The sequence below is a fragment of the Uranotaenia lowii genome, chromosome 2 (assembly GCF_029784155.1).
Source record: "Uranotaenia lowii strain MFRU-FL chromosome 2, ASM2978415v1, whole genome shotgun sequence".
Lineage (NCBI taxonomy): Eukaryota > Metazoa > Arthropoda > Insecta > Diptera > Culicidae > Uranotaenia > Uranotaenia lowii.
The window spans coordinates 21859307-21882733 of NC_073692.1; the positions used below are offsets into that span (position 1 = coordinate 21859307).

The 23427-nt window shown below is 28.7% G+C and overlaps 1 protein-coding gene across 1 annotated transcript in view; it reads right to left on the reverse strand.

Moving 5' to 3' along the window:
* Positions 1-23427, reverse strand: part of LOC129741144 (potassium voltage-gated channel protein Shaw-like) — a 178145-nt gene that overhangs the window by 30088 nt on the left and 124630 nt on the right. The window contains exon 9 of the mRNA XM_055732851.1: positions 13944-14153. Coding sequence (XP_055588826.1) covers positions 13944-14153 — 210 coding nt within the window. The remainder of the gene's footprint in view (positions 1-13943; positions 14154-23427) is intronic.

Below are 23427 nucleotides of genomic sequence, written 5' to 3' on the forward strand. Positions count from 1 at the left end.
GATGAGAACTTTCAAAGGTAATTTTTGGAAAAACTTTCCGAGCTCTAAACAGACCACGGAGGGTTTTATGTACTACTAATGTTTTCCGTTTCTCTTTTTTATTTTCAAGAGCGAGTAAAGGCGCTTTAACCTTGGTCGGTGACCTGAAATGATTGTACACTGAAATCCAGAGAGATTTTGGGATTTCCGTGTACAAAATAAATCATTTCCAACCCTTTCAAATGGCCCTAGCGATTGGCGAAGTTCCTTTACCTGACGCATGGTTTCTTCATCACGGAGCATTTTTCTTAGCATGCTTCCAACGATACTGCCCTATTGAAACGTATGGTACTGGTGGTCCACGTTTCTTCCTGTTCCTGTGTTCCAGATGTCTCTGCGTTCTCTGCTCCATGGTAGGCCCAACCAATTCATGTTTTTGATCATTTTAATGTTTTTATGTTAAAATTATTAAAAATATGGACAAAGACAAGAAGAATGATAAGACACTTTTATTATTCTTTGGGACTCAGACATAAGTTCTGGCTGTGGAAGTACGATTAGTGATTAGTGATTAGTGATAGATTAAAAATAAATATTTTGAATAATAAATTTAAATTAAGGTTGCCAGATTGCCCGGATATTTGTTACTAAATTTGAGAACAGTCCAGCCCCGCCTGTTCATTGAAAAATGCCTGGATTTTGCCAGGATTTATTCACTTTATTTGGCAAATTAAACAAAAAAAAACAACAAACACCTCCAAAACGAAATATTTTGAGCAAGTTTTATAAAAATAACCATGAAAGGTTTTTTGGAAGCCTGAAATACGGTTCAAAATGTATCGATCTGTTTTGATGAAAAAATTTTTGTTTTTCATTTTTTTCTTGATTTTTGTTGAGGAATTTCTGAGTTTTGACAAAATTTGCCTAGATTTTGCCCGGATATATGGTCGTCAATTGGAAATCGAATGCCCGGATTTTGCTACGTATTTATATAAAAATTGCCCGGTTTGTCCAGCCCGGATACGTGCTGAAAAAATTCTGGCAACCTTAATTTAAATAAAACCAGAACTACAGAATTTGAAAAAAAAAAAAGATTCAAAATTGAGGGCTCTGAAAATTGCCTCATAAAATTTTGATCTAGAATTAAGATTCGGGAATCGAATTGTTTTGTACATTTCAGAAATTGTATAGAAATTTAGGAACAGATTAAATTTTCAATTCATGAATTAAGGTTCAAGATTTAGATTCAGAATGCAGGTTCAACATTTAGAAAAAGATTTAGCTTTTAAATGATTTTTACAACCAACATAAAATTGTTGAGGAATTCAAGAGATCAAAAAATTGAAAATTTGCTTGTAAATCCAATTTCCATAACCCAGCTTTTTATCAAAATTAGTTTTTACACACATTCAGTTGAAAATCACATATATCATGTAGAATAAGAGTTAATTTTCATAGTTTTGTTCTATTCAAAAAATCCTAATTTTGTTTAAATGAAATCACTCCAGGATTTTTAAAACAAACTCAAAACACACACACTCACATAGGTTATTAGTGGAATTTCATGTTTCTTTGAAAAGATCTAGCTTACTTAATACTAAGGCGTACATTTTTCAAGAATATGATGGGCTATGATTTCAAACTTTAAAAATTCTCCAATCACATTCACATCATAATAAAAATATTATTTTAAAAATTTTGTTTTTAAAACATCGCAAATCTATCAAAATTTTACATCTTTCAATAATAATGCAAATCAAACCAAATTTAAAAAGCTTAGCATTGGTAACGTGTTTAAATATCATGAAAAATTCCGCTTTATTTTTTTCTGAGTGCAAAAAAGGGTATATTTTGATATTTAACCTGAAAGAATTCAGAAGGTCCGTGCTTAGAAGTACTTTAAATAAATAATCTTTTAAATGTCGAAAGCTTATAAACTTTAAAATTTTTTCAATAACTCCATTCCATTTAATGTTTTTTATTTCAATTTAAAACACTTGAACATTTTTCACAGGTAAACTTAAAAACTTTGGAAATGAGCGATGATTTTTTTTATTTATGGAATAAATAATGAAAGGTTTAAACCGCTTGAAAGAATTCATGAAAAAAGTGCATAGAACAAAGTTTTTTGCAAAGATGAACCTGTACTTTAAGCAGCAATTTTTCATTGAAATAGCTTATTCTGTTTTTCCCTTGAATATTGAAAAAAAAATGTCTTGATTGGCTTGCGAGAAAATCTCATATCCAAAATTTGGCCCGTCTGTTGAAAATATTGGCCACCCATGCTTTATAGTAAGATTTCCAGAACTTAATGCGCGCGTATCTGGGCTGAGAAAATCTGGGTAATTTTGTCTAAAAACCATGCGAAATTCGGGCATTTGATTTCCAAATTTGTAATCCAAAAACCAAGCAATATCTGGGCAAATTTAGCCGAACCTAGGAATTATTCATCAAAAAATAAGGGAAAAAGCACTTGAAAATATCAAAACACATCATCAGGTTTCGAATCATATTTAAGGCTACCCAAAAACTGGTCATAATTATTTTCATAAAACTCGCTCGAAAATTTGGACGTCTTGGGAAGCAATTATCAGAAATAATTATAATCCTTATTTTGTTTTTTGTAAGATTACGCTGAAATAGTAAATAAATTCGGAATTTTTTTTGAAATCCAGGCAACTGGGCCAGACGGGACTTTTCCAAAAATTTGTATTATATGTCCGGGCAAGTTCAAGTAAAATCGGGCAATCTGACAAGCTTCTAAAGTAAGGTTGCCAGATTTTTTCAGCACGTAAATGTGCCGGAAAAAACCCGGGCTATTTTATCTTAAAACCTGGCAGAAATCAGGGAATTTGATTTTAAAATGTCGACCAATAATTCCAGAAATATCCGGGCAAATTCAGTTGAAATCCAGGAGTTTCTAAACACAAATGAAGAAAAACAAACTTGAAAAAAATCTTTTTTCATCAGGCAGGATTATTCATATCTCATTCAAGGCTTTCAATAAACTTCCCATGATTATTCGCATTCGCGAATTTAACATTTTAAAGTTGGATTTTGTTTTAAAAAATAAAGTGAATAAATCGGGACAAAATCCGGGCTTTTTCAATGAAATCCGGGCAACCGGGCCGGACTGGACTTTTGTCAAATTTGTATTGAATATTCGGAAAAACCCCAGATAAAACCGGGCAATCTGGCAACCGTTGTTTATATGAATTTTATATGCTGGAACTATTCTCAAATCTTTCTAATGCTTTAAATGATAGGTATTCTCTGACATGATATTTAAAAAAAATCAGAAGGCCCACGATAAAAATTGGCCATCCATGGCTACATCTGGTACTTACTCAAATCTTTCCTCAGAAAACTAGGATACACAGTTAAAATACGGCTCAAATTCAGACTTTCAACAACTTTTTTTTTTTCAATTTTCTTGTATGACTTAAAATTGATTTTTATTTCAAAAATATAAAAAAAATCGCCATGGTAAATTGAAATTTCAATAAATTTTCTCAGCACTTAAGGTAGATGATTTCAGGCACCGCAAATGCTCACATCTCCATCTGCCAAAGTAAACGTTACACGCAATCACTGCCGTCGTTTTCCTAATCCACATCTGGAAATGTTTATTATCATAAAGGCTGCCAGCGGAAAAATCCCGTCCCGGAATAATTCCAGATGTGAAGGAAACCAAAAACATTTCTCTCCGCTGCAAACCATAATGAGGAAGTAATTTATTTTCGTCATTTTTACCCGACAAGCTTAGATATTTGGGTGGCACGATTCAATGGGCCAAAATAAAAATTCCCCAACGAAAAACGGGCTCACTGTTCCTAAAAGCAGTAACTGGCACAAATAAAATTTTCCCAATGCCTTGCCGCATCTCGAGACGACTGAAAGACCCCCAGCCAGCAGCCATTTGATAATTCGATTTAGCATGGCGAATAATGTTTCTCGGAAGTTTGCCACCTCTACTGGGACGACGAAGAAGGAAATTGTAACGCAATATGGGGGAGCCAAGCTTTTAAGCGAAGAATGTCAGAGTTTATGAATTGATGCGTCTTTGTGTGTTCCACGTCTGCGCTATCAAATGATAATATTATTACAAATGAGCGTTTTAAATTGGCCTGGATGCTGCTAGCGGTTGGTGGAAGCACGCATCGCGTAGGGGGGAAATTATAAGCAAAACCACCACAGGCGGGTGCCTCGTTTTCTTTGTTTTCCGTAATACTAAGTCTTCATCTGAGCCCGTTTTAATTTAAGGAATGAAATCACGACACCAAAATAATTCAAAATTTTAGAACGAAGGTATAAAGGAACACGTGATCACACTTTTGCCTCAATATTCATCCATATAAGGCTATGATCATTTAGTATCCGGGCAGTTTCAAACGTCTGTATTTTAAAAACTATTCATTTGAGCGAAAAACTCTCTATGGAGGAAATGAAGGTGTTATTATGATATTTTATGTAAAAATATTTAAAAAATAATTTATCGTTGATGACAAGAAACACTCTTACTTTATGATAAAATTTAGTTTTTGTCTTTGCACACTTTTTTCAGCCATGTGTTGATCTATTATTTTTACCACAGAAGCTAAACCTTTTCAAAATCATGATATTTTACACAAATTCATCTGTAAAAACCAATTGGAATCTGGTCGGAACCTTTTCATGAGTAGGCATCTCGATGAATTTGACCTCTTAAATTCGGGTTTAACATAAATTTCTTGGTCCATCAGAACACATCTGTCACATTGCGTGAAAATCGGTTGCACTAATTGCGATCCATGAAACTGCTAATTTTTAGTTAATTCCTGGGTGTCCACTTCACAGGCAACACTTTTTGCATGTCGGGAACGGATTTACTGCATAGTTAAGAGGTCTGCATTCAGTTATCCCCAATAACCATAGACTTTTTACCATATTTAAGTTCAAGGGATGCACTCCGAATGTTGGTTTGAACTTCGTTTGGATCCTAGAGTGGCTCCTTATACTTCTTAACCATTTGGTTCGAAAAAAATCAGAAAAAATCAATAGTTCATGAGCTTTCAAGTCAACAATGAAGAATTTTCGAGGCGCCAAATGAGTAAAACGAGCAAATTTGTGCAAAATCATTTTTACCATGTCTTTTCGCATCGTAAATATCTCAAACACACGTTAACTTAAAAATCTATCAAAAATAAGCAAGATAGTCCTTTTCATAACCAACACAACGCTACTAAAGTTTTGCATATCCGAGCTCTAGTAACCTAGCTATCGCCGAAATGAAGTGCCCGGATACTAAATGATCATAGCCTTAAGTCTAACATCATGGTTTGATTTTCATAAAATTTAAAGAAATGAAAATATTACACTGGGTGACAGCCAAAAAATAGTCTGGGGTTTCTCAGCTGATTTAGACTAATTTTTGTGTCCTGAGTTAGAATATCACATTGATTTTGCTGCATCAGGTCAACTTTTTGAGATACAGTATTCTAATATCCTGACCTGATTGAATTTTCGGACTCAGGGCGTCAATATTAGTCTAATTCAGTTGGAAAACCCTGGACTATTTTCAAAAAATCTTTTTTTGTTACTCAGTGTTATCCAAAGACAAATCGTAAATGCATCGATGGCGATTCAATATTTTGGACAGAATCTGGAAAATAGAGAAAAGAAGGACAAAAGCAGTATATATCATAAAATATACAGAAAATAAACAACGGCTCAAAGACATTATTAAGACCTGAAAACTCCGCTGCGGGTTCATGTCCTGTCAATGTTGTCGTGTTGTGTCGATCCGTTGTGTCTTTTTCGATTTTTTTTTATAAATATTTATTTATTTATACTTTTTCCATGTCCACCTTTGAGAATTTTATAAATTTTAAGAATTAATAAACCAAAGACGTATTCAGAACATTGATTTAAATAAAGGTGGCGCACGTCGAAATACAATTCTGGAGAGAAATTTAGTGCGCCTGTTGAAGAAAGCTTGATAGTTGTTGAAATTTGAAGCTAGAGGGCATGTTGATAAGAAGCCCTTATGATTTGAGACAACTTTGCTCTGCACCGACTACCTATGTATGAAAAATTAATTGAAACATAGATAAGATATGTTCTTAAGAAGAAACAGGTCTCTTTGCAATTTCCGATTTTTTCATAAGGAAAAAACAAACGAAATTGATAAAAAATTTATTTTTGTAGGTTTTTTTTTATAGAAAAACACAAAAAAAAATTCTTTATACCTCTTAAAAATATCTGCCCAATTTCAAAATCAACCGTGCTGCTGAGGTGCTGCAGTAAATAAAAGAAAACGGCCTGATCCTAAGTGGTATAATAAGCTTTTTAGTTGTTGCAGTCAATACCAATCAAGCATTCGACTATTGGTGCATAAATGTCTGTCTATCAACCTTCCTTTTATTTCCCATATGAAAACAAATCACTAGAATTTAATTTCTCCAGCATGCTTTCGCCATGTTACAGCGATCAAAATCTCATGAGAATCAAAACATTGAATAAGAAATCAGAAAAATGCTTGAACTAAACACTGACCACATTTTGCATTCTAGAGCATCTTAGGTCAGCCCATATATGTCTCTTTTTCTAAATTTCTGATGCATATAAAATCAGTGATTTCAATACACAAGCCTAACTTTATTAATGAAAGAAAAAAACAATGTTTGGAAGCATTCAAGTTCTAAATAGTTTTATTAAAGGCTTCATAAATTAACAAGCTCTTTGTTTGAGATAGCACAGTGTAGTCAGGAATTTTTTAAAACAATTTTTTTTTTAAAAACATTTTTTATTGAACCAACTTCTTTTAAATTTTTTTTTCTCAACACACTTAATAAAACATGTGATATAAATCTTTCATCACTGTGACATTGTGAGAAACCCTTAAATTCCATGGCAAAAAATGTTGCTTGACTGCTCTTATCATGTCCATAGGACGGGGGAGGGGGGGGGGGGGGTCTCAAAATTTTAAATTCATAATATATATAATGATAATATAGCAAAAATATTCAAGAATAACTACTATCTGGAATAAAAACTAATGCAAAAACCTCAAAAACCCATCCCAAGTTAAAAATTCTGCTACCTCTTTTAAAAAAATTTCTCAATTGTTCATAGATTAAGGTTGTCAGATTTTTTCAGCACGTATCCGAACCGGACAAATCAAGGCTGTTTTATATAAAATTTGATTTTGATTTGATTTCAAAATTGCCGACCAAAGCCCTGGCAATACAGGGCATTTTTGGTCAAAACTTAAAAATTGCTCATCAAAAATCTAGAAAAAAATTTAAAAAAAAACCTTTCATGATTTTTTTTTTAATTTTCTACAAAAAAAAAACCCGGGCAAAATCCGAGCAACTGGGTCACACCGCACTATTCTCAAATTTTCTATCAAATATCCGGGCAAATCTGGTTAAAACCGGCCAATCTGGCAACCTTATCATAGAAATTCAGATTTGAATATTAAATTTAAATTAAGCCCATTTTGTAGGTTTTGGTTCCGTATACCCATATCCAAAATTTTTTTTTTCGTATTTCTGATTCTGTATAAGGTTTATGATTCTTGATTTTCAGTTTGAATAATCACAAGAATTTGGGAATAAAAAGCTGCTTTGAAGTCCTGATTAAAATTCAGTTTTGCATTTCGTATCAAATTTGAATCATGTTTTTCGAAAATCACATACATTTTCAATTTTTTGAAAATGTTTTCCGAATATGAGAAAAAGAATAATTTTGTTTTATATTGAAATTCGAAGTTAAAGAAGTTCAAAATTTAAACATTTAAAGCTTCTGAGTGGCGATCCAATTTGGAATCTCAGATCCAGATTCATCATTTGAATTTCACATTTTTAATCAGATTCACTAAACATATTTAAAATAAAAGATTAAGATTAAACCAGCATTTCAGAATTTTATTAATAGATTCATGAATGAGGGCCCTAAGACTTGGCTCATAAAATTCTATTATGAAATGTAGATTCGGAAATCGTATTTTTTGTAGAAATCGAATAGAAATTCGGAAACAGATTCAAAGTTCAATTTCTGAATTCAAGTTTAGTATTCAAATTTAAAATTCAGAAAAAAATTTAGCTTCTGAATGATTTTTTTCAATTCACATAAAATTGTAAAGAAATTCAAGAGAGCATGAACTTAAAAATTTGCTTGTAAATTCAGTTTCCAGATATCAAAATTTTTAATCAGAATTAGTTTGTATACACAATTCATCTGAAAGTCACAAATATAAAGTGGAATCTGAATTATTTTGTTTTAGTTTTGATTTATGCAAAATAGCTCAAATAATATTTAAAAAAAAATCATCCATAGGATTTTTATTATAAAATTGATTCTTTATAAAATATGTTTCCTGTTAAAGAAACATGTACCTGATCCTCACCTAAAAAATCTGCACATTTTTTTTTCTCGGTGTATTGTTTAAGATTATGCATATTGCAGTTATTTTAAAGCCAAATTTCAAACTAAAAACATTAATTTAGTTCAAGTTTGCATCAAGTAAATCTGATCCGATTTTTTTTTATCTCTTATTGTTTTTTTTTTTAATTTATTTTCATCAAAGGTTAGAATCTTGGAATTTGCAAAAGTGTTTAGAAGATTGAGCTTGTTTGACTTGATTATAGAATAATTTTTTTTAAGAAATTGAAGCCCACTTATTAAAAAACTTTTTTGATGCTCAAATCAAACAACTTTGTTCCACCAGACTTTAAAACAAATTCAAAAATCGAAACCATCGATGAAAGCAAATTTCGTATTTTGTTTCTAGAGGTTTCATTAAAAAAAATTAGCTCACCCTTTAGGCTAAGGATCACTGTTCTAAAGTTTCTTTTTAAAGGTTTTTTTTAATGACACTTAACCATTTTTGTGGCATTCGTGTCTTTTCTAAAGTTAGATTTCAAACGGAAACTTATAATGAGTACTTAAAAATGATTTATCATACAGTTACAAACGTTATTTGTTTTGAATTTTTTAATTCGTGTGTTGTTGGGCAAAACATCATCTGGAAAAATAAGTCACCAAAATTGCCCACTGGCGAGGATTTTGGACGACAATTAAATCCCCGGATTTTGCCAGGTTATTAATTAAAATAGCCTGAAAATGTTTTGGAAACCTTAGTTCAGACCAAAGCGAAATAAGACAGAAGATGATCTTACATTTGGCAAAAAGTATACGATGGTTGAGTGTGGCAGAGGGAGCGAGACGAAGCTGAAATTTTGACAGCTGTTACATGATGGAATAGTTTGTTATTTGTTACTGTAAAATGGGGTCAAAAGGAACATGGCTATGATCGGGAATCAAGATTGGAAAATTACCTATAATGATTCGAGTATTCAAAGATCTAAAGCATGGGTGGTCAACATTTTTTTTCAGGTTTCAAACATTTTCAACAGGTGGGCCAAATTTCAGGAATGAGGCTAGCTGGCGGGCCAAGAAAATCAAATGGTTCTGGATTCAAAAGAAAACAAATAATAGCATATTTTTTGAAAACTCTATAAAAAACCATTGCTTATTTGTCACATCGAGTTTAGATTGGACTTAAATAAAGCATTTTTGTTACTGGCATATTTCTACAAACTTTGCTCCATTTGCTCCATATTACGTATCATACCTCCCAACTTATGTTTGTACGTCAATTTTTTTAGAGGGATTTAGAACCTCTTCGTTTTATCAATCCCAGAAATGTCAAATCACGCGACTACAATGGATATTAAGTCAATTTTATGGTCTCCAAATAAATATGAATTCAAAAGTTCTCAAATTTACCGTTCTCCTTAGAAAAATTTTATAGAAAATTTAAAAAAAAAATCCGCAGAATGGAAATGTTGAAAAGCTTTAACGTTCACAAGCTTTTGACATTTAAAAAAATAATTTTTTGAACGAACTTTCGTTATATCATGAAAAATTTTGATCTTTAAAAGTACGGACCAAGGTTGCCCAAGTCAAACTAAAATCTGTATTTCACCGAATTTCAAGCCATATTTTGTCACAGAACACAGATTTATCAAAATAATCACAGAACTCAGATATTTTTTTAAATTTTATTACTTTATTTCAAAATTATAATTATTGTAGTCTATAAAAATTTGGATTTTTAACTTTGAGTTGGAAAAACATTATAACATTCTTATTTTTTATATTAAGTTTTAATAGTGAAACTTAACTATCCTTAATAAGAACCAAAATGTAAAAACACTAAATTCGTCATGATTTTAAATTAAATTAATGGGAATAGCACCACAGGAAACCATCACAGAATTTTTGGGTAAAGTCACAGAAAGTCAGAATATTGTAATTTTTAAATCCAATTAATTATATTCATTTGTTCTCCACAGTAAGTTCAAAGACATAGAATTATTAGCGAAATAAAAATTGGACAATAAACTTCACATAAGCTCAGAAATTTTCTCGCAGAAAGATAGAGTGTTAGTAGAAGAATAGGTTAACAAACAGAATTTTGAAATATTAAAATCAATAAAACTAATAGAATTCCCTGAAGAAGATGCTAATCAGCATCGAAGACTGATATGCCGAATAACAATTACATTAAATCCTCCAGTCAATCCCTCTAAAAATTTCAGTCAGAACATTTTTTTCACAAAACCTTTTTCGGCAACAAAGGTAGGATACGAACCTCAACTTCAACTCAATCCCACTTTTTTTCAAATTTTCCAGTATCTCGATTTTACAAGTGTTTAGTCTTCTATAATCATGATGAATACGAATTTTATTGTTTTGTAATCATTTCATCTTTTGTCAAGGTAAAATTTTGCTTAAAAATTTGTTCTTCTGAGAGATTTATCAGTACCAAACCGGTTCTTGTTGAATTCTACTACCCAATGGTAAAATCTGTCTAGTTTTTCATTATTGATGTACATAAATACAGAGCACGTTGCAAAATAAAATATATTTGGATTTGGTTTAATTTTCATGATAAACAATTTTCTGTTAAAGCTTATTGAAAAAAAAAACAAATTGGAAAAATTTACTGAGCAAGCTTTCGATATTTTCCACTATTAAAAAGTTATTAAATTTTGATGCATGAACGAAGTTGTTGAAATAGAATTCAAATTACAAATAGTTGAAGTTGTTGTGAAAATATGTATAATTTGATCTGTGATTTTGATATGATTTGATGATTTTTATTCGATTTTATATGATCTCACTATCTTTTCGAAGCTATCCTAACTCCTCAATATTAAAACTAGAGTCCGCGTTGAATGCTCTTCATATAGCAATGGTATGTAGTCGCCAAAGCCCAATCGGAAAATGTTGAAAAGTGTGTGATGGAATTCACACATAACGTGTCAAACACTATACAATTTTTATAATTTAAAAAATATATTGTAATTGTTTTTTATTCAGTGATGATAACCTTTTTTTGTAAAAGTATAAGAGGCCCTCAGAGTCAAAGGGGTATAAGTGCAAAAATGATCGATTTTTAATAAATAATGCCAAACGATTCTTCCATGTTCCAAAATATATTTGGCGATTCCAAATTATATTTGGCGAAATATTTGATTCTTAGAACATGGTTTTTCCAAAAAAGAGTTTTGCGGGCCAAAAAAAGATGGTCGAGGGCCGCATGTGGCCCGCGGGCCTTGGTTTGGTCACCCATGATCTAGAGCAACCCTGAAATAATTTAAAAAATTCTATAAACACTTTGTTATCTAAACATTTTTTCAAAAACATTCATTTAAAGCATACGTGTTTTTTTGATAATACTTCATATAGTGATGTGCCATGTTAAAACTTGTAACTTGATTATGCAAAAAAAGGAAATTATTTACAAAAAAATTTAATTACTTAAGTCCACAAATTACACCTTTCCTATGTATGAACGTCAAAATGATCAATTTTGAATTTATGATGCCAAAGGATTTTTCATATATCAAACTATATTTGAAGATTTTTTCAGATTCATAGAATTTTATTTACATACTTTTATGATCCTAACGAAAATTCATATTTCCGTAAAATATATAGAAAAGGGCCACACCCAACAACCTAAAAGCGTGTTTTTTTTTCTCGAAATAAACTTTTTGCACTCATACCCCTTTGGCTCCAATTTTCATTTTTAATCTTAAAAACGACAAAATGCATTCTCCCACCGCTCACACTTATTGCTAAACGTTCATTTGATAGCAAATTTGTGATCTATGCTTGTGCAAAGACACAGACTATTTTTTCCAATTTTCTCATATGATATTTTATCTCAAACACTTGACATCCCTAAACCTCCGTTTTCGTGAACACTTCAGTCAACGGTTACAAACTTCGTTTAGTATGGCTGAAGGAACGATTTGGTTGTTGAGACCACCATACTTATTTAATCATGGTTAAGTCGAACGCTTCTGTATATCTGAGGTAGGATAACTCTTATCATCCACCAACGATGGTTCAAAGTCAACTTTTTTTGGAAAGCACTGATTTGTTCTTAAAATAGCTTAAACAACAGAATTCGATGTTTGGTAGTTCCCATGGACCGAACAATATTTTAATAAAGTTCAAAATTTATATTTACGACAGAGTTATGAGACTCGCATTGGCTAATCTAGCTGGTGTATTTGATTTCGATGATTCTTTTTGAATCTGCTGCCAACAACTCACAAGACTTAAATTAAGCATATTAATACTTAAGTTACACTGCTCGCTACACGAAACTTATCATCTAAATTTTAACGATTACAAATCGGTTTAAAAATTGCTGGCTTTTTGCCAAACAGTTAAAAAAAAACGATACAGCAAATTTTAGTCTTCGTCCCCTAGCTGTATATAAACAAAAAAAAAAAAACAAATAAAGTAGTTACAACAAAAAATGCCGTGAGCTAATTCAAACAATTTGAAGATGTTTGTTAGATAGGGTGAAATCAAAAATTTAAAGTAAACAGCAGATAGAATTTTAACTAATGAAAAAATAATAACAAAGATTAAAATGGTTGTGATATTAAAAAGCTTACAAATATAGGAAGCAGTCGATACTTAAAGGATGAGTAACAACTTTTGAAGAAAGGATTTTTCAAATAATTTATTCTGCTTGATTTTTATAGATTTATTTTCTTCATTTTGTCACATGTTAACCGAAATGGATTTTTTTAAGTGTCATTGCATTATGATACTATGATATCCAATCAGCTCATCGATGCTTTCAATAAGCATCTTTTAAAGGAATTCTCAAAAAAAAACTCCTGAATGTGGCTTTTAATTAGAAACAAACATAACTGTTTAGAATAACGACGCTGTAAATGGGCTAAGTTAAATGAAGAAACGATATTTACCTCGAAAGACCAACCCATTTTAGTATCAGAATCCTTGAAAGAGGCAAAAAAATAATCCTACCAAATGGGCTACCGGAAACAACATCCGCAGCAATTTCATTAATCGAGATGAGCTCTTGTTGGGGGAGAACGTCTGCAAGTTTTTTTTACCTGAGGAGGATTTGTAAGGGGGAAAGAAAAACTCAAGAAGGTTGCCTTCTTGCTGTGTTGTTTTTACAAATTTGTTGAGATTACAGGTTGTGTGTTTCTTGTGAGTTTTTCGTTCAGGGGAAAACTGATAGCCTATTCTGGCTTAGCTCGATAGTCATCTTTTTTAAGATTGAGCCGTTTCCGCTAATTTATTGCACGAAACAACGCAATGCAGCTGATCAGTCGAATTATTTCTTTTTTCCGATAATTCTTTAAAGAAAGATTTTTTTTTTTGTATAAATACAATTTTCCGTGAATTAAAAAATATATATATTTTTTAAATAATTCAAAGTTCTCAAGTGTGAGAAATGGATTCTAAAATATCGATTAGCTGCCAAACTTTTTCAGATTTCCCCAATCGGGATGATTTAAGACCCGTCGACCTTTATCGCGAAGTTTTCTGGCAAACGTAGCAGTACCCAACCTTCAAATCTTTCAACATGCGTTACAATGGAGCAACTAAACCTACCTTCTATAACAAAAGCAACTTACCTGCGTGTGGGAGTAGAACATCGAAAAGTTGCTGACGATGACCGGAACCGGAAGGGCGATCGTGAGCACACCTGCCAGGGCACAGAGCGCTCCCACAAACATCCCGACGTAGGTCTTCGGGGCCATATCGCCGTACCCAACCGTGGTCATGGTCACGATTGCCCACCACAGGCCCAGCGGGATGCTTTTGAACTGGTTGTCCGGATTATCCTGTGAATGGATGGGCGAATGGGCGGAAGTCGGCAGACGGAAGTGCGTGGGCGGGGAAGAAGAGAGAATAACAAAAGCAAAACGTGAAAAGCTCTGTGTTTCAGATATCGGCGGTCGGTCGCTCGTTCGGTCGTAACTGTAAGTGATTGGATGCTGTGAATAATACAGTCAAACCGCCTTCTTCTTCCTGCCAAAATGTGTGTATGTTTGGGCAGAAGATTAGGCACAATGGGATTCAAAATGTGGGAAGAGCTTTTTGGGAAATCTGATGGGGAGGGGTCTAATTTCGGATGCTGGAAACATTCGGTGATGAGCTCATTTGGCTTGCTTGGATATGAGCCCTGGCAACACGTTGTGATTTATGCCGGGAGGGAAATGAGAGCAAGGTGAAAACATTCTCCTTCTGTAAAAGACGATCATCAATCAACATGGAGCCCTGCTTTGTTGTGAAAATTTGGCCGACAACACATAATCATCAGGGACAGGTTGTTGTCGTTTTTTTTCTGGATCAAGGTTTATGTTCGTGTTAACATGTGTAAGCAGTCACTTTAATGGATTTAGTTAATTTAAATAAAGGAATTCGTTTTATAAAAGATGCATAAAACGTCTCAAATAATCTGTAAAAAATTATGAATTCAAAAATGAAAATCTTCTAGACCTAAAACTAGAATTTAAAAATAAAGTAAAGAATATAAAGTAAACGAAAATCAAGAATCAATAATCTAAAATCCACAATCTTCAATCTAGAATTTAGGCTCTAGCAACAATACTCCAGAATCCAAATTCGAAATCTAGAATCTAAAATCTTGAATCTAAAATCTAGAATCTAGAATCAAGAATCTAGAATCTAGAATCTAGAATCTAGAATCTAGAATCTAGAAACTAGAATCTAGAATCTAGAATCTAGAATCTAGAATCTAGAATCTAGAATCTAGAATCTAGAATCTAGAATCTAGAATCTAGAATCTAGAATCTAGAATCTAGAATCTAGAATCTAGCATCTAGAATCTAGAATCTATAATGTAGAACCTTGAATCTTGAATCTAGAATCTAGAATTCAGAATCTAGAATCAAGAACCTAAAATCTAAAATCTAGAATCTAATGACAAAAATGACAAAAATGACAAAAATGACAAAAATGACAAAAATGACAAAAATGACAAAAATGACAAAAATGACAAAAATGACAAAAATGACAAAAATGACAAAAATGACAAAAATGACAAAAATGACAAAAATGACAAAAATGACAAAAATGACAAAAATGACAAAAATGACAAAAATGACAAAAATGACAAAAATGACAAAAATGACAAAAATGACAAAAATGACAAAAATGACAAAAATGACAAAAATGACAAAAATGACAAAAATGACAAAAATGACAAAAATGACAAAAATGACAAAAATGACAAAAATGACAAAAATGACAAAAATGACAAAAATGACAAAAATGACAAAAATGACAAAAATGACAAAAATGACAAAAATGACAAAAATGACAAAAATGACAAAAATGACAAAAATGACAAAAATGACAAAAATGACAAAAATGACAAAAATGAAAAAAATGAAAAAAATGACGAAAATGACAAAAATGACAAAAATGACAAAAATGACAAAAATGACAAAAATGACAAAAATGACAAAAATGACAAAAATGACAAAAATGACAAAAATGACAAAAATGACAAAAATGACAAAAATGACAAAAATGACAAAAATGACAAAAATGACAAAAATGACAAAAATGACAAAAATGACAAAAATGACAAAAATGACAAAAATGACAAAAATGACAAAAATGACAAAAATGACAAAAATGACAAAAATGACAAAAATGACAAGAATGACAAAAATGACGAAAATGACAAAAATGACAAAAATGACAAAAATGACAAAAATGACAAAAATGACAAAAATGACAAAAATGACAAAAATGACAAAAATGACAAAAATGACAAAAATGACAAAAATGACAAAAATGACAAAAATGACAAAAATGACAAAAATGACAAAAATGACAAAAATGACAAAAATGACAAAAATGACAAAAATGACAAAAATGGCAAAAATTCATTGGCATTTTTGTCATTTTTGTCATTTTTGTCATTTTTATCATTTTTGTCATTTTTGTCATTTTTGTCATTTTTGTCATTTTTGTCATTTTTGTCATTTTTGTCATTTTTGTCATTTTTGTCATTTTTGTCATTTTTGTCATTTTTGTCATTTTTGTCATTTTTGTCATTTTTGTCATTTTTGTCATTTTTGTCATTTTTGTCATTTTTGTCATTTTTGTCATTTTTGTCATTTTTGTCATTTTTGTCATTTTTGTCATTTTTGTCATTTTTGTCATTTTTGTCATTTTTGTCATTTTTGTCATTTTTGTCATTTTTGTCATTTTTGTCATTTTTGTCATTTTTGTCATTTTTGTCATTTTTGTCATTTTTGTCATTTTTGTCATTTTTGTCATTTTTGTCATTTTTGTCATTTTTGTCATTTTTGTCATTTTTGTCATTTTTGTCATTTTTGTCATTTTTGTCATTTTTGTCATTTTTGTCATTTTTGTCATTTTTGTCATTCTTGTCATTTTTGTCATTTTTGTCATTTTTGTCATTTTTGTCATTTTTGTCATTTTTGTCATTTTTGTCATTTTTGTCATTTTTGTCATTTTTGTCATTTTTGTCATTTTTGTCATTTTTGTCATTTTTGTCATTTTTGTCATTTTTGTCATTTTTGTCATTTTTGTCATTTTTGTCATTTTTGTCATTTTTGTCATTTTTGTCATTTTTGTCATTTTTGTCATTTTGTCATTTTTGTCATTTTTGTCATTTTTGTCATTTTTGTCATTTTTGTCATTTTTGTCATTTTTGTCATTTTTGTCATTTTTGTCATTTTTGTCATTTTTGTCATTTTTGTCATTTTTGTCATTTTTGTCATTTTTGTCATTTTTGTCATTTTTGTCATTTTTGTCATTTTTGTCATTTTTGTCATTTTTGTCATTTTTGTCATTTTTGTCATTTTTGTCATTTTTGTCATTTTTGTCATTTTTGTCATTTTTGTCATTTTTGTCATTTTTGTCATTTTTGTCATTTTTGTCATTTTTGTCATTTTTGTCATTTTTGTCATTTTTGTCATTTTTGTCATTTTTGTCATTTTTGTCATTTTTGTCATTTTTGTCATTTTTGTCATTTTTGTCATTTTTGTCATTTTTGTCATTTTTGTCATTTTTGTCATTTTTGTCATTTTTGTCATTTTTGTCATTTTTGTCATTTTTGTCATTTTTGTCATTTTTGTCATTTTTGTCATTTTTGTCATTTTTGTCATTTTTGTCATTTTTGTCCATTTTTGTCATTTTTGTCATTTTTTGTCATTTTTTTCATTTTTGTCATTTTTGTCATTTTTGTCATTTTTGTCATTTTTGTCTCATTTTTGTCATTTTTGTCATTTTTTGTCATTTTTGTCATTTTTTGTCATTTTTGTCATTTTTTGTCATTTTTGTCATTTTTGTCATTTTTGTCATTTTTGTCATTTTTGTCATTTTTTGTCATTTTTGTCATTTTTGGTCATTTTTGTCATTTTTGTCATTTTTTGTCATTTTTGTCATTTTTGTCATTTTTGTCATTTTTTGTCATTTTTGTCATTTTTGTCATTTTTGTCATTTTTGTCATTTTTGTCATTTTTGTCATTTTTGTCCATTTTTGTCATTTTTGTCATTTTTGTCATTTTTGTCATTTTTGTCATTTTTGTCATTTTTGTCATTTTTGTCATTTTTGTCATTTTTTGTCATTTTTGTCATTTTTGTCATTTTTGTCATTTTTGTCATTTTTGTCAGTTTTGTCATTTTTGTCATTTTTGTCATTTTTGTCATTTTTGTCATTTTTTGTCATTTTTGTCATTTTTGTCATTTTTGTCATTTTTGTCATTTTTGTCATTTTTGTCATTTTTGTCATTTTTGTCATTTTTGTCATTTTTGTCATTTTTGTCATTTTTGTCATTTTTTGTCATTTTTGTCATTTTTGTCATTTTTGTCATTTTTGTCATTTTTGTCATTTTTGTCATTTTTGTCATTTTTTGTCATTTTTGTCATTTTTTGTCATTTTTGTCATTTTTGTCATTTTTGTCATTTTTGTCATTTTTGTCATTTTTGTCATTTTTGTCATTTTTGTCATTTTTGTCATTTTTGTCATTTTTTGTCATTTTTGTCATTTTTGTCATTTTTGTCATTTTTGTCATTTTTGTCATTTTTGTCATTTTTGTCATTTTTGTCATTTTTGTCATTTTTGTCATTTTTGTCATTTTTGTCATTTTTGTCATTTTTGTCATTTTTTGTCATTTTTGTCATTTTTGTCATTTTTGTCATTTTTGATCATTTTTTTGTCATTTTTGTCATTTTTTGTCATTTTTGTCATTTTTGTCATTTTTGTCATTTTTGTCATTTTTGTCATTTTTGTCATTTTTGTCAATTTTTGTCATTTTTGTCATTTTTGTCATTTTTGTCATTTTTGTCATTTTTGTCATTTTTGTCATTTTTGTCATTTTTGTCATTTTTGTCATTTTTGTCATTTTTGTCATTTTTGTCATTTTTGTCATTTTTGTCATTTTTGTCATTTTTTGTCATTTTGTCATTTTTGTCATTTTTGTCATTTTTGTTTTTTTTTGTCATTTTTGTCATTTTTGTCATTTTTTGTCATTTTTGTCATTTTTGTCATTTTTGTCATTTTTGTCATTTTTTGTCATTTTTGTCATTTTTGTCATTTTTGTCATTTTTGTCATTTTTGTCATTTTTGTCATTTTTGTCATTTATGTCATTTTTGTCATTTTTTGTCATTTTTGTCATTTTTGTCATTTTTTGTCATTTTTGTCATTTTTGTCATTTTTGTCATTTTTGTCATTTTTGTCATTTTTGTCATTTTTGTCATTTTTGTCATTTTTGTCATTTTTGTCATTTTTGTCATTTTTGTCATTTTTGTCATTTTTTGTCATTTTTGTCATTTTTGTTCATTTTTGTCATTTTTGTCATTTTTGTCATTTTTGTCATTTTTGTCATTTTTTGTCATTTTTGTCATTTTTTGTCATTTTTGTCATTTTTGTCATTTTTGTCATTTTTGTCATTTTTTGTCATTTTTGTCATTTTTGTCATTTTTGTCATTTTTGTCATTTTTTGTCATTTTTGTCATTTTGTCTTCTTTTGTCATTTTTGTCATTTTTGTCATTTTTGTCATTTTTGTCATTTTTGTCATTTTTGTCATTTTTGTCATTTTTGTCATTTTTTGTCATTTTTGTCATTTTGTCATTTTTGTCATTTTTTGTCATTTTTGTCATTTTTGTCATTTTTGTCATTTTTGTCATTTTTGTCATTTTTGTCATTTTTGTCATTTTTGTCATTTTTGTCATTTTTGTCATTTTTGTCATTTTTGTCATTTTTGTCATTTTTTGTCATTTTTGTCATTTTTGTCATTTTTTGTCATTTTTGTCATTTTTGTCATTTTTGTCATTTTTGTCATTTTTGTCATTTTTGTCATTTTTGTCATTTTTTGTCATTTTTGTCATTTTTGTCATTTTTGTCATTTTTGTCATTTTTGTCATTTTTGTCATTTTTGTCATTTTTGTCATTTTTGTCATTTTTGTCATTTTTGTCATTTTTTGTCATTTTTGTCATTTTTGTCATTTTTGTCATTTTTGTCATTTTTGTCATTTTTGTCCATTTTTGTCATTTTTTGTCATTTTTGTCATTTTTGTCATTTTTGTCATTTTTGTCATTTTTGTCATTTTTGTCATTTTTGTCATTTTTGTCATTTTTGTCATTTTTGTCATTTTTTGTCATTTTTGTCATTTTTGTCATTTTTGTCATTTTTGTCATTTTTGTCATTCTTTTTGTCATTTTTGTCATTTTTGTCATTTTTGTCATTTTTGTCATTTTTGTCATTTTTGTCATTTTTGTCATTTTTTGTCATTTTTGTCATTTTTTGTCATTTTTGTCATTTTTGTCATTTTTTGTCATTTTTGTCATTTTTGTCATTTTTGTCATTTTTGTCATTTTTGTCATTTTTGTCATTTTTGTCATTTTTGTCATTTTTGTCATTTTTGTCATTTTTGTCATTTTTGTCATTTTTGTTCATTTTTGTCATTTTTGTCATTTTTGTCATTTTTGTCATTTTTGTCATTTTTGTCATTTTTTGTCATTTTTGTCATTTTTGTCATTTTTGTCATTTTTGTCATTTTTGTCATTTTTGTCATTTTTGTCATTTTTGTCATTTTTTGTCATTTTTGTCATTTTTGTCATTTTTTGTCATTTTTGTCATTTTTGTCATTTTTGTCATTTTTGTCATTTTTTGTCATTTTTTGTCATTTTTTGTCATTTTTGTCATTTTTGTCATTTTTGTCATTTTTGTCATTTTTTGTCATTTTTGTCATTTTTGTCATTTTTGGTCATTTTTGTCATTTTTGTCATTTTTTGTCATTTTTGTCATTTTTGTCATTTTTTGTCATTTTTGTCATTTTTGTCATTTTTGTCATTTTTGTCATTTTTGTCATTTTTGTCATTTTTTTGTCATTTTTTGTCATTTTTGTCATTTTTGTCATTTTTGTCATTTTTGTCATTTTTGTCATTTTTGTCATTTTTGTCATTTTTGTCATTTTTGTCATTTTTGTCATTTTTTGTCATTTTTGTCATTTTTGTCATTTTTGTCATTTCATTTTTGTCATTTTTGTCATTTTTGTCATTTTTGTCATTTTTGTCATTTTTGTCATTTTTGTCATTTTTGTCATTTTTGTCATTTTTGTCATTTTGTCATTTTTGTCATTTTTGTCATTTTTGTCATTTTTTGTCATTTTTGTCATTTTTGTCATTTTTGTCATTTTTGTCATTTTTGTCATTTTTGTCATTTTTTGTCATTTTTGTCATTTTTGTCATTTTTGTCATTTTTGTCATTTTTGTCATTTTTGTCATTTTTGTCATTTTTGTCATTTTTGTCATTTTTTGTCATTTTTGTCATTTTTGTTCATTTTTGTCATTTTTGTCATTTTTGTCATTTTTGTCATTTTTGGTCATTTTTGTCATTTTTTGTCATTTTTGTCATTTTTGTCATTTTTGTCATTTTTGTCATTTTTGTCATTTTTGTCATTTTTGTCATTTTTGTCATTTTTGTCATTTTTGTCATTTTTGTCATTTTTGTCATTTTTGTCATTTTTGTCATTTTTGTCATTTTTTGTCCATTTTTGTCATTTTTTGTCATTTTTGTCTTTTTTTTTGTCATTTTTGTCATTTTTGTCATTTTTGTCATTTTTGTCATTTTTGTCATTTTTGTCATTTTTTGTCATTTTTGTCATTTTTGTCATTTTTGTCATTTCTGTCATTTCTGTCATTTTTGTCATTTTTGTCATTTTTGTCATTTTTGTCATTTTTGTCATTTTTGTCATTTTTGTCATTTTTGTCATTTTTTGTCATTTTGTCATTTTTGTCATTTTTGTCATTTTTGTCATTTTTGTCATTTTTGTCATTTTTGTCATTTTTGTCATTTTTGTCATTTTTGTCATTTTTGTCATTTTTGTCATTTTTGTCATTTTTGTCATTTTTGTCATTTTTGTCATTTTTGTCATTTTTGTCATTTTTGTCATTTTGTCATTTTTGTCATTTTTGTCATTTTTGTCATTTTTTTCATTTTTGTCATTTTTTGTCATTTTTGTCATTTTTGTCATTTTTGTCATTTTTGTCATTTTTGTCCATTTTTGTCATTTTTGTCATTTTTGTCATTTTTGTCATTTTTGTCATTTTTGTCATTTTTGTCATTTTTGTCATTTTTGTCATTTTTGTCATTTTTGTCATTTTTGTCATTTTGTCATTTTTGTCATTTTTGTCATTTTTGTCATTTTTTGTCATTTTTGTCATTTTTGTCATTTTTGTCATTTTTGTCATTTTTGTCATTTTTTGTCATTTTTGTCATTTTTGTCATTTTTGTCATTTTTGTCATTTTTGTCATTTTTGTCATTTTTGTCATTTTTGTCATTTTTGTCATTTTTGTCATTTTTGTCCATTTTTGTCATTTTTGTCATTTTTGTCATTTTTGTCATTTTTTGTCATTTTTGTCATTTTTGTCATTTTTGTCATTTTTGTCATTTTTGTCATTTTTGTCATTTTTGTCATTTTTGTCATTTTTGTCATTTTTGTCATTTTGTCATTTTGTCATTTTTGTCATTTTTGTCATTTTTGTCATTTTTGTCATTTTTGTCATTTTTGTCATTTTTGTCATTTTTGTCATTTTTGTCATTTTTGTCATTTTTGTCATTTTTGTCATTTTTGTCATTTTTGTCATTTTTTGTCATTTTTGTCATTTTTGTCATTTTTGTCATTTTTGTCATTTTTGTCATTTTTGTCATTTTTGTCATTTTTGTCATTTTTGTCATTTTTGTCATTTTTGTCATTTTTGTCATTTTTGTCATTTTTGTCATTTTTTGTCATTTTTGTCATTTTTGTCATTTTTGTCATTTTTGTCATTTTTGTCATTTTTGTCATTTTTGTCATTTTTGTCATTTTTGTCATTTTTGTCATTTTTGTCATTTTTGTCATTTTTTGTCATTTTTGTCATTTTTGTCATTTTTGTCATTTTTGTCATTTTTGTCATTTTTGTCATTTTTGTCTTTGTCATTTTTGTCATTTTTGTCATTTTTGTCATTTTTGTCATTTTTGTCATTTTTTGTCATTTTTGTCATTTTTGTCATTTTTGTCATTTTTTGTCATTTTTGTCATTTTTTGTTCATTTTTGTCATTTTTGTCATTTTTGTCATTTTTGTCATTTTTGTCATTTTTGTCATTTTTTGTCATTTTTGTCATTTTTGTCATTTTTGTCATTTTTGTCATTTTTGTCATTTTTTGTCATTTTTGTCATTTTTGTCATTTTTGTCATTTTTGTCATTTTTTGTCATTTTTGTCATTTTTGTCATTTTTGTCATTTTTGTCATTTTTGTCATTTTTGTCATTTTTTGTCATTTTTGTCATTTTTGTCATTTTTGTCATTTTTGTCATTTTTGTCATATTTTGTCATTTTTGTCATTTTTGTCATTTTTGTCATTTTTGTCATTTTTGTCATTTTGTCATTTTTGTCATTTTTGTCATTTTTGTCATTTTTGTCATTTTGTCATTTTTGTCATTTTTTGTCATTTTTGTCATTTTTGTCATTTTTGTTCATTTTTGTCATTTTTGTCATTTTTGTCATTTTTGTGATTTTTGTCATTTTTGTGCATTTTTGTCATTTTTGTCATTTTTGTCATTTTT